The sequence below is a fragment of the Saccopteryx leptura genome, chromosome 5, assembly GCF_036850995.1.
Source record: "Saccopteryx leptura isolate mSacLep1 chromosome 5, mSacLep1_pri_phased_curated, whole genome shotgun sequence".
Classification (NCBI taxonomy): domain Eukaryota; kingdom Metazoa; phylum Chordata; class Mammalia; order Chiroptera; family Emballonuridae; genus Saccopteryx; species Saccopteryx leptura.
This window is the reverse complement of record NC_089507.1, coordinates 211,095,594-211,106,975: the sequence shown is the minus strand read 5'-3', so window position 1 is coordinate 211,106,975 and position 11,382 is coordinate 211,095,594. Positions and strand designations below refer to the sequence as shown.

Here is an 11,382-nt window from a genome sequence, read left to right as displayed (position 1 = left end):
CCTGGAGCACAGTGAGAATATAGCTTAATGGACCCAATACTTCCCCTGTCTATCTCCTTTCCCTGCTTCCAATCCAGCTCCCTAATGTCCACGGAGTGTGGACAGTTAGTTGTCTCATAAGGTACCATGTGACCTAACGCAGCCTCCTCTTTCACCGTTACCCAGTCCAGGGACATCAGACTTCTTACACTTTCCCAGTTCTGCTCTGCTCTCCTGCGGGGCTGTCACACATGCCTTTCCCTCTCTGTGGAGCCAGCTTCCCTCCATCTCTTGCCTACAACACACCATGCCCTTCATCTGGTCAGCATCTAACCTAGGTGCCAGTTCAGCTGGCCTTTCCTCTGTGAAGCCTTTCCTGAGTCCTCTTGGCTCCCTGAACGCCCTGGGCTTCCCCTTGCCATTGACACCTGCTTTCCTGTCTTCCAGGCCCATCTATTGTATCCTCAATGCCTAACACAGGCAGTTGTTAGGTCCTCAAAATAGAGACCTGTAGAATTTTTATGTGGTAGCCAGCTTCCAAGATGGCCCTCAGTGATCCTTGCTTCCTGGTGTTCATGCCCAGTGCAGCCCTCTCACTGTGCACAGGGCTGATCTAACCAGTAAGACATTGCAGAAATGATAACGTGATTTTCAAGATTCAGTCATAAAAGGCACTGTGACTACTACCATGCTCTCTCACAGATCACTTACTCTGAGGGAAGCTAGCCACCATGTTATGAGGATACTCAAGCAGCCTCATGGAGAGGTCCACATGGGAAGGGACCGAGGAACCGAGACCTCCTGCCAACAGCCAACACTGACTTGCCAGGCAAATGAACCACCGTACAAGTGGATCTTCTAGCCCCAGTCAAGTCTCCACGGGACTGCAGCCTGACTGACACCTTACTGCAACCTCATGAGACTCTGAGTCACAACTGCCCAGCTCCTGAATTCCTAGCCCACAGCATCTGTGATATAATAAATGCTTTGGAATAATTAATTATACTGTAATAGATAATTAACCCATGTCTAAAGTGTATCTTTTATCCACGATAAAAAAATTTTTAAGTCTTCTGTAGAAAAGTCCAATTCCATTTTTTGAGCACTCTGCGTTTGTTTCTCAGTGGTCATATCACATCCGGTGGGAGACTCAGGTGTCAGCAGTCAGCAGCAGGGAACACCTGGAAACCCCTCCCAATTGGCCCCAAACCGGCCAGCTGGCTCTGGCATTGCCAGGGCTCCCTCCTTTCCAGGCAGTTAGGGCTCGGCTAGAGTCAAGATTCCCATCTGCAGGGGGCTCCACCCACCCTACAGAGAAATCAGAGGAGGCAAGTCCACGGAAACTGTTTATATGACATACTTTATTTCCAATCTACAACCATTAAAAACCCTTTATAAGTTTACACTGTACAATTATTCTCATGTCTGAAATAAGACACAGGGGCAGGGAGAGCTGGTGGATTGGACCACAGTCGTCCTAGCACCCAATCCATCCTGGGAAGGAGCCTTTTGAAGACAGGAGGAGCAGAGAACAGTGGACAGGAAAGGCAGACAGTTTGGCCCAAGGATGCCCTTGGTCCCTTCCCCCCCTGAAGACCTTTCCCTTGGCCCACCACTGCAGGACCATCACCAGGAACCAGGCTGGGCAGGGATCGGGAGGGGCAGGATGAGAAGGAAGGACAGCTTCCGGCTCTCTTCCCCAGCTGCTGGGGATTGGAGCTGTTTTTTTGGCACGATCTACAAGGTCTCCCTGGAGGTGGAAGGAGGAACTGGGGACTTAGGGATCTTTTGAGTTAGGTTTCTTTCTATTTGAAGAGAGGCCATGAGCCTATGATGAGGTTCCCAAGAGATAAATGATCAGGGTCTTTTTCTCCTGTTCTCCGCTCCCATCTGGCTGGCACAAACCTACATAACCTCTTGTAAAACCCAGACAAGTGGGAGACGTGAGCAGAGCTGGAACCAAAACAGGGCAGGAAAAGGAAAAACAGATGTGTCCCCCTATCCTCCGGCTTCCAGGAAGCACATGGGTTTGGCTGAGGGCGAGGCAGATTGGAAGTGTTTCCCAGTCTCTCAGGAGTCTAGAGGTTGGCGCTTCCCACCTGCTCCCGGTCTGGGCCAGCCCCAGCCTCTCACCAGGCTGCGCTACTTGCTCCTATAGGTCAGCAGTTGGCAAACCTGTTTTATCTAAATTCCCTAGTGGGCTCGTTAACCCCCAGCTTGCTGGGTTTGCATTCTGTGGGCCTCGGGTGTGCCAATATTCTGCATTTCCATCAAGTTCCCGAATGAGGCTCCAGCTGCTCTGAGAACCTCCAGGTACCCCTATCCTCAGCAACCTGGTGTCCCGAGGCAGTGCCAGGGAGCTAGACCTCAGCTGGCACCAGATACCTGCAAAGCTGCTAGGAATACTTTTGTGGTGAGCCTCCTGTGCAAAGAAGTAAACTAAGGCACAGAGATCAGAGGCAGAGCTGAGAGGAGCCAAGATATCAGGGTCCGGTGGAGAGAGGGTGTAGATGTAGGACCCCAAAGCACAAGGGGTGCCCTGGGGCCCTAGGGATCATCCTGATGCTTATCATAAAATTATACAACCTGCTAAACTCAGAAATTAAGAAGTCTGTCCAGGCCTGGGCCAGGTCTCCAGACCCCTGGCTGAGGTTTCTCTTCATGGAAGCAGTTTGGGTGATGTCAGACTGCAGTGTGACAAGGCCTCGAAGGTGGACTACCTCGGCCCTTCAGGGATGCTTAGAAGAGAACAAAGCTCCTTTACTTGGGACTTGGGGTCCAGAGGGTTGGTGAAGAGCAGGAAGAGACAGCGGGGTGGACGGGATAGACAAGGGATGGTCCAAGGAGTATGAGGGGACTCAAGCCCAGAATCATGTCTCCTTTTGTTCTTGGGTCTGTGGACTTTACAAACTGCAAACACTGTAGGGAGGGAGGAGGGGCAGAGCCAGGGGTCAGCTACAGGTTCTGCTAGGATGAGCTGTTTTGAAGCTGGTGAGGCCCAAGGGAGAGCAAAGAGAATGGTGGGACATCAAATGGATAGACAGATGGACAGATAATAAAGAAGAGAAAAACCCAGGCTCCATCTCCTCAACCAAGGCCATGCAGGACCGGGGCAGGGTAGAGGCGGCCAGAAGTGGGGATCTCTGGCACGCCCCAACCACACACACAACCCTAGGGAAAGTACTGAAATCTTTCAGTGAGGCTGCGAACAGAGAAGACCACGTGACTTAAGGACGGGACTACAAGTTTCTGGGTAGGGGGGTGGCTGGGCCCAGCCCAAAGAGGGCAGGCAGGCTGATGCCATCTCAGGCATTGAGGAAAGGTGCTCCCTCTGGTGTGAGAAAACATGAACTACAGCAGAACCCGGGAAACACCCCCATTTGGGAAAGCAGACATCAGATCTGGGCGACAGAGCCGAGGGCACTTCCCCGGTAAGACAGGAGAGGGCGCCCGCAGGCAGCGTGGGTAGCGCGGGGTGTGAGGTGAAAAGGAAGTCCGAGGGAGGAGAGCAGTGCTGGGGGGCCATCCTGGGAGGGCTGAGGGTTGGATGCTACCAGGAAGCTCAGGGTCTAGAGCAGGAAAACCTGGTCACCCAGTGGCCAGGCCACTGGGTCTGCTGGCAGGAACCAACAAAGAGGAGGCAGGGGGAGGGAAGCTTTGGAGGAAGATGATAAAAGAGAGGGCGGGTGAAAGGGAGCGAGCAGGTAGCCCAGACAGAGGAAGAGGCACAACCGGGCTCACAGGACGGCAGGGCAGTGTCTCAGTCGCCACGCGTGTTGCAGAGACCCGGGTTCTGGTCCTGGCTCTGCCTCTAGTTGGCTGTGTGAACTGGGGCGAGCCCTTCTCTTCCCTGGGCTTGATTCATCTAAAAAAGTGAGGCGGTCCGACACAAAACGACCAAGAGCAGAGATTCCACTTATAGGAGGCATTCATAGGCAAATTAAGAGACAGAAAGTAGAAGAGAGGCAACCAGGGTGGGGGATGGGGGATGGGGAGTGTGTAGCGGATACAGTTTAGTTTCAGTTCGGGATGATGAAAAAGTTCTGGGGCCTGACCTGTGGTGGCGCAGTGGATAAAGCATTGACCTGGAAATGCTGAGGTCGCCGGTTCGAAACCCTGGGCTTGCCTGGTCAAGGCACATATGGGAGTTGATGCTTCCAGCTCCTCCCCCCTTCTCTCTCTCCTCTCTCTCCCTCCCTCTCTCTCTCTCTCTCTCTCTCCTCTCTAAAAATTAATAAATAAAAAAAAAAAAAAAAAAAAAAAAAAAGTTCTGGAAATGGACATCAGTCATGCTTGCACAACACTGTGAATGTACTTAAAAGGGCTGCTAAATTTTATATTATGTATATTTTGGCACATTTTTTTTTTAAAGTGAGGGTGTTGGTCCAGATGATTTTTCCACACCCTTTCTATTCACTGAGACTAGTGAGGGAGGCGTCACTCCCAAGGTCAGGTCACTTATAGGCCGGCCTGGGGACAGTGAGCGTGAGCAGACCACTTCCCATCCGAGCAGAACCCTTCCAAGTAGAACGCTTTTCCAAGTAGACTCTCAGGCACAGGATTGGATTTGGTCCTCACCACAGACACGTGAGGTAGAAGGTCATTCTCCCCACTTTATAACTGGGGAAACTGAGGCATAGAGTAGCCACATGATCTGAGGCCAAGGTCATTCAAGTTGGTGGCAGTTTTTTGTTGTTTTTTTTTAAAAGTCACTTGAAAAAGCATTTGCACCTCAGGCTCACTTGTTGAAATACCAGTTCGCTTAGTGGTCTTTGAACAAAAGAGACGCTTTAAATTAATAGCATAAGAGTTGTCCCCTGGGGCTAATACGCTGGCCTCCCATGACAGCAGGAGGAGAGTTATGGAGTTATGGAACCCGATGCATTCCTCTTTAAGATGCCAGAACGCTCCATGGATGCCAGGAAACTCGACAGTAAATTTTAATTGCCTGCTTATGGGAATTACATCAGACAGATTTGGGGAGTGATAATAATTCTTGCTTTTTTTACTTTTCCATTTATGTTGTCTTATTAAACTAAGACTTTGAAAGATTCTATTTCTGTTGTGTGACGCCTCTGACTGTAACTTGCCTCTGATGGGTTTTGGAAACACTCAGGGTAATCAGAACACATCAGAGCCGGGCTGAGGATCAGTTCCAAAACCCCCAGAACAGTGCTCTTTCTAAGATACAGCATCGTGGTTAGTGGTTAAGAGAAAGGTGGTCTACTGGTCGGGGCTGTGAACACAAACAGCGGGGCCACTGGTCCTCAGGATCTCCCTGGGGATTTATTAAATATGTAGGTTACTGGCCCAGAAAGTGTGGGTGGGGTACAGAAAGCAGTATTTTGGACATGCCCTCAGTTGATTCAGATGCAAGGGGTCCCCAGACTACCGCCTGGAACACCGAGGTCCAGTGATTCGGGGTGGGGGGAAGACTGCTTTCACGACTGGGCTGGACAGTGGCATGTTCTAGCAACCCTCAGTTTCTTCATCTGCAAAATGGGAACGTTAGCCCCTGCCCTGCCAAGGCACCTCCCAGAGCTGTCCCTGAGAGGTCTGAAGACATGTGTGTGTGGGGGGGGATTTCTAATAGTCAAGTGCTCTAGGTGGAGTGTGCAGGGGATTGTTATCATTAATGAAGAGGCAATGGGAGCTTGAGGGGGTGGTGAGGCTGAAGGGGGGGGGGGCATTTGGGACAGGAAAGGAAGGGGAGGAAGGGCCTGGAAGTTGGGTAGGCAAGAGGGAAACAGGCCGAGTGTGGAAACTATTGATATAAAAGGTACACGGGGCGGGCATGACGGAGCCACATGGTGGTCAGGATGGAGAGGGTTGAGTTTTGGGGCCCTCAGTTGTGTCACCTGGGACAACAGCTGTTGAGGAATGTCTATGGGGAGACCGTGGGGTTGGCCCATTTTGAGTTCAGAGAAAGTAAGACCTGGGAGGTGTTTGGAAATTGGTCAGCCTTTGGCGGGGAATGAATGGGGCGAAAGGGGGGAACTGGCTTCTACTGCCTGGGGCATACAGGGCCTAGAGCCACCGAAGCACCAAGTCATAAGATCTTCACTTCAAGTACAGACGTCACGCCCCCAGGAGGATCTAATCTGGCTTTGAAAGAGGTCTGATAGAAGAAACATGACATCGTCCAGGTTAGGGTCAACCATGCCAACTGGTCTTCCACTTACCCCTAAACAACTGATGCCAACAGCATGGGCCCAAGCCTACCAGTCTGGAGGGGAATCTGGATGCCAGGGTTCCTTGGGACTTTGGCTGAAGAGACTAGAGATGGGGGGAAAGGAGAAAGGATAGGAGGAGGAGAAAGAGGCAGGTGCCAGGAGCGAAAGGCAGAGGGGTAGGAAGAAGGGAAAAGGGGAGAAGGGCCGTGTTCCTTCCTGGGACCCCCGTGTTCCAGGGAATCCCCACGGTGGGTCAGGCAGTTTTCTGCTTTGGGAATGTTACCATGACTTAAAAGGCATTTGAGAAACAAACAAACTTAGAAATTACATTCCAAAAGAGTAGCATTTTTTTTTTACAAACCAATCCCCCCCTCCCTCAAAAAGAAAGACAGTTACTAATTAAAATGCTAAAACCCAAACCAAACGAATATTTACATATAACATGTTCAACCCCATCAAGCCCCATGTCCGGAGGCTTCTGTAGGAAGAGTGATGTGACCTTGCAGAGTGGCATGCAGGACGCGGAATCCGGGGCTTGACTGAAAACCAAGATCTGGAGCAGGGGTCCCCAAACTTTTTACACAGGGGGCCAGTTCACTGTCCCTCAGACCGTTGGAGGGCCAGACTATAAAAAAAACTATGAACAAATCCCTATGCACACTGCACATATCTTATTTTAAAGTAAAAAAACAAAACGGGAACAAATACAATATTTAAAATAAAGAACAAGTAAATTTAAATCAACAAACCGACCAGTATTTCAATGAGAATTATGCTCCTCTCACTGACCACCAATGAAAGAGGTGTCCCTTCCGGAAGTGCGGCGGGGCCGGATAAATGGCCTCAGGGGGCCGTAGTTTGGGGACCCCTGATCTGGAGCTTCTGACACCAGTTGGGGGCCAGGCGCTGAGACAAAGACTCATGGACAATCGTGGACAAGAACGATGGTAAGGCTGAGTGGTCCGTAGAGTGGTCTGTAGGCTGCAGGGTTCAGGTCTCACGAGGACTTCTCCCCAAGGTCGGGAGTGCAGGCTCCCTGGCCATCTGTAGCTTGGGGAGGTGCCAGAAGGCCTCTGGTGGCTTGTGGCCTGTTGTGAATCCCCTCACATGGCAATAGTCTTGAAGGGGCCTTCAACCTCTTGGGTGGGAGCACAGCATCCCAGAGGGGCCGGCCCACGGCTCCATCGGCCTGTCTGTTCTACCCACACAGCTCCCTATGTGGGTGGTCGAGCATGGCCCTGGCGTTCTGCTGACAGGGAATGGAGGTGAGGAACTGTGGGTAACTGGGTCAGGTGACCCTGAAAGGGCAGGGCTAGGAGCTGGTAGGAGTGCAGAGGCATCTGCCGAGTCCTGGGGGCAAACCAGCCAAGCTGCTGGCTTCCTTACGGGGCGTTCCCCTGACAAAACATTTCATCCTGGTGTTTCCACTCTGGGCGCCCAGCCAGTTACAGGAGGGCCACACCTCTGCGTGTGTGAGCATGTGTGCGACCGAAACAGGTCCACTGACACCGAGGGGAAGGCCACCAGAGGCCTCCTTGCCACAGTGCAATGAGCCACGTTGCAGTCTAGCCAATGGTCTGGGCAGCTCGCAGGGGACATGGGGGAGGACAGGCGGTGGAGTTGGGTTCAGAGAAGAGCCACGAGAGGCCGTAAGGCTAAGGAGAGAGGCTGGTGACAAGGCTGATGGGCAGCGAGAACTGAGGCAGGCCGGGAGACACAGACCCACGTGCAAAGTTGCAACAAACACCATTCTCAAGGTTCAGTCCTGCGTTCCTGCGAATTCCCACTTGGGGAACTTGGCGAGATCTCCGTGCTCTCTTGATAGAGCCTCAGGAATCTGTGTTCGACTCATAAAAAAATGTCCGGGGCGGGGAGCAAGAAGGGAAACAGAGAATGTCTGGGAAGTGGTAACGTGGGTCCAGCCCTCCAGCATTTAAAGACTGACTACCAGGGCCGGGCAAGTACCAGGTGTTGAGTGAGCAGCAGTGCTCCAAGGCCAATGGTCAATGATGTTGGGGGAGCAAGATGCAGGGCTGCAGACCCGCTGGGGCCCCCCCAAACCTGAACAGGAGACCAGGGTTCAGCCGCTGAGCTATCTCATCCACGTGGGGGAGCCCACACCTGTCCACCGTATTCAAAGACTTGCATTATCCCAGCAACAAGAATGCATGTCTTGACCTCCAATAAATTACCTTAGGGACTCTGGGGCAAATTAAATTATTAAAGTAAAAACACCTTAAATATTTATAATAATAAAAATTCAAATAAACAATGTAGGCAAGAAATGTGGTTCCAGGCCCCTGTCTACTGCCACGTCCTGGGGCACCAGCCTCTTAAGAGTGCTCGCTCCTTGGCTGGGCCTGGTCGACTGGGAGTCTTTTACTGGGAATATATTTGCCCTCCACCAGCCACAGGATCAACCCAGTGGAGATGTGGTGCCCCTCCAGGGTGCTGGGGAAAGAGGCCCAGCGATCAAGGCAGTGGGCATTTAGGCATTTATCTATCTGTGCACCGGGTCTTCAGAGTGAGACTACCTATTTCTGTCCCAGGAAGGTTGTCACCCTGGCAAGGGAGGCAGTTCCAGTGGCTCTCTGACCCTAAACTCCACCCCTTCTCACCTGGTTTTCCAGTCCCTGCTGCGTCCAGGCTCTGGGCAGGGAGATCCAGGGCACCAGGACTCCAAGCAGAGTCGTGGCCCTGGCCCCGGCCCTATCATACCCCCTAGAGTCACAGCGACCCAAGGCAGTGGCGCTGGGAGGCCGCGGCGGTGAAGGAAAGGGGGGAATGGGTACCACGTGCTGCCAGCTCTACCCAGAAACCCCAGCTGAGTCCCAGGGCAAAGGCTGTTCTTCTTATTGGTGTTCCCTCCCCATGAAGGGGGTATGATTGGCAAGGAATGTCTCTCCGTGAGCCCTTTTCCTCACGTGGCCGGAAGTGTCTCCTTTCCTCTGCTCTTCTGAGAGGTGGGTGTGGGTAGACCCAGGCAAGACTCTCCTTTAGGACCAGGGGTCAGCTCCCAATGGATCTCTCAGAAGACACTCTGAAGGACAGTTTTGATCTTTCTCCCTTGTTCTGCTTTCCCCTGGGAGTCAAGGTCACCACCCAGTGGTCAGCAGGAGACCCCAGTTTACCTGGGGATGGGAAAGCTGTTCTCGGGCAGTGGGGTGGCTGCTGTCCCCCCCGGGACGAGGCAGTGTGGAGGGCCGAGCCTCTCCCTTCGGCTCTCCTCTCTGTGGACTCAGCTGGCTGAGGCGGGGAGCTCAGCTGCTCGGCTGCTGTTACTCGCTGGGGGGCGCTGCTTTCTCCTCCGCAGCCCAGCTGGACTCTGCAGGGTGCAGCCTGCACTTGGAAGGAGAGTGGCGGACGGCAGAGCGGGAGGGCCGGGCGAAGCAGGAGGCGAGTGACTGGGTGCTGCAGTCACAGACAGCATCCTAGGAGGAGGAGGAGGAGGAGAGGAGAAGGAAGTCAGGAGCCGGGAAGTTGGATGGCCAGCCAGGCAAGGGACTGGGCTCAGCCATGCCCAGGGCTGGAAACGGGGAGAGACAGTCAGACAGACTCCCGCATGCGCCCGACCGGGATCCACCCGGCACGCCCACCAGGGGGCGATGCTCTGCCCCTCCGGTGCGTCGCTCTGTTGCAACCAGAGCCACTCTAGCGCCTGGGGCAGAGGCCAAGGAGCCATCCCCAGCGCCCGGGCCATCTTTGCTCCAATGGAGCCTCGCTGCAGGAGGGGAAGAGAGAGACAGAGAGGAAGGAGAGGGGGAGGAGTGGAGAAACAGATGGGCGCTTCTCCTGTGTGCCCTGGCTGGGAATCGAACCCGGGACCCCCGCACGCCAGGCCGACGCTCTACCACTGAGCCAACTGGCCAGGGCCTAGACCAATTTTTAAAAATTGTTTTTTCAGCTCTGGCTGGTTGGCTCAGTGGTAGAGCATCAGCCTGGCCTGTGGATGTCCTGGGTTCAGTTCCTGGTCAGGGCACACAGCAGAAGCACCCATTTACTTCTCTACCCCTCCCCTCTTCTCTCTCTTTCTCTCTATCCTCCTCTCCTGCAGCCATGATTGATTCCAGCATGTCGGCCCCAGGTGCTAAAGATGGCTCAGTCAAGCCTCTCACCCAGGTGCTAAAAATAACTCCATTGTGAGCATGGCCCCAGAAGGGCAGAGCACTGGCCCCAGATGAGGACTGCTAGGTGGATCCTGGCTGGGACGCATGCAGGAGTCTGTTATCTGTATCACCCCTCCTCTCACATTAAAAAAAAATAATAATAAATAATAATAATAATACAGGGCCCTGGCGGGTTGGCTCAGCGGTAGAGCGTAGGCCTGGCGTGCGGGGGACCTGGGTTCGATTCCTGGCCGGGGCACATGGGAGAGGCGCCCATTTGCTTCTCCACCCCCCCCTCCTCCTTCCTCTCTGTCTCTCTCTTCCCCTCCCGCAGCGAGGCTCCATTGGAGCAAAGATGGCCCGGGTTCTGGGGATGGCTCCTTGGTCTCTGCCCCAGGCGCTAGAGTGGCTCTGGTCGCGGCAGAGTGACGCCCCGGAGGGGCAGAGCATTGCCCCCTGGTGGGCAGAGTGTCGCCCCTGGTGGGTGTGCCGGGTGGATCCCGGTCGGGCGCATGCGGGAGTCTGTCTGACTGTCTCTTCCCGTTTCCAGCTTCAGAAAAATACAAAAAAATAAATAAAATAAAAAAATACAGCCTGACCAGGCGGTGGCACAGTGAACAGAGCGTCAGACTGGGATGCAGAGGACCCAGGTTCGAGACCCTGAGGTCGCCAGCTTGAGTGCAAGCTCATCTGATTTGAGCAAAGCTCACCAGCTTGGTCTGCTGTAGCCCCACGGTCAAGGCACATATGAGAAAGCAATCAATGAACAACTAAGGTGTCGCAACGAAAAACTAACGATGGATGCTTCTCATCTCTATCCGTTCCTGTCTGTCTGTCTCTATCTATCCCTCTCTCTGATTCTCTCTCTAAAAAAACCAAAAAACTGTTTTTCTTCCATCAGAGCAGTAATGAATGTTCATATATAACATTCCAGAATATAATAAATCTTACAATACACAGAGAAGAAAGTGGACACTGTCTGGTCCTACACACCAAAGTAAATTCTCACCAAATCTCATGCACATATATTTACCAAGATGATCTCATCTCTGACAGCCTATGTTGCAATTGCAAAACATGAACATTTTTTTATCACTGTGTATGTCAAGATCTTATTTTTCCCT

General features: G+C 52.9%; 1 protein-coding gene across 3 annotated transcripts in view; it reads right to left on the bottom strand.

Moving 5' to 3' along the window:
• Positions 1 to 2,990: 2,990 nt before the first annotated feature.
• The window catches only part of MTCL2 (microtubule crosslinking factor 2), a 67,149-nt gene continuing 58,757 nt past the window's right edge, over positions 2,991 to 11,382 (bottom strand). For 2 of the 3 annotated variants that reach the window (XM_066383856.1, XM_066383858.1), the window contains exon 15: positions 4,697 to 9,583. In XM_066383856.1, the coding sequence (XP_066239953.1) occupies positions 9,431 to 9,583 (153 nt within the window). In that variant the 3' untranslated portion in view covers positions 4,697 to 9,430. Of the gene's footprint in view, positions 4,035 to 4,261; positions 9,584 to 11,382 lie in introns of those variants that run through there. The other variant, XR_010751456.1, reaches the window with a different exon arrangement.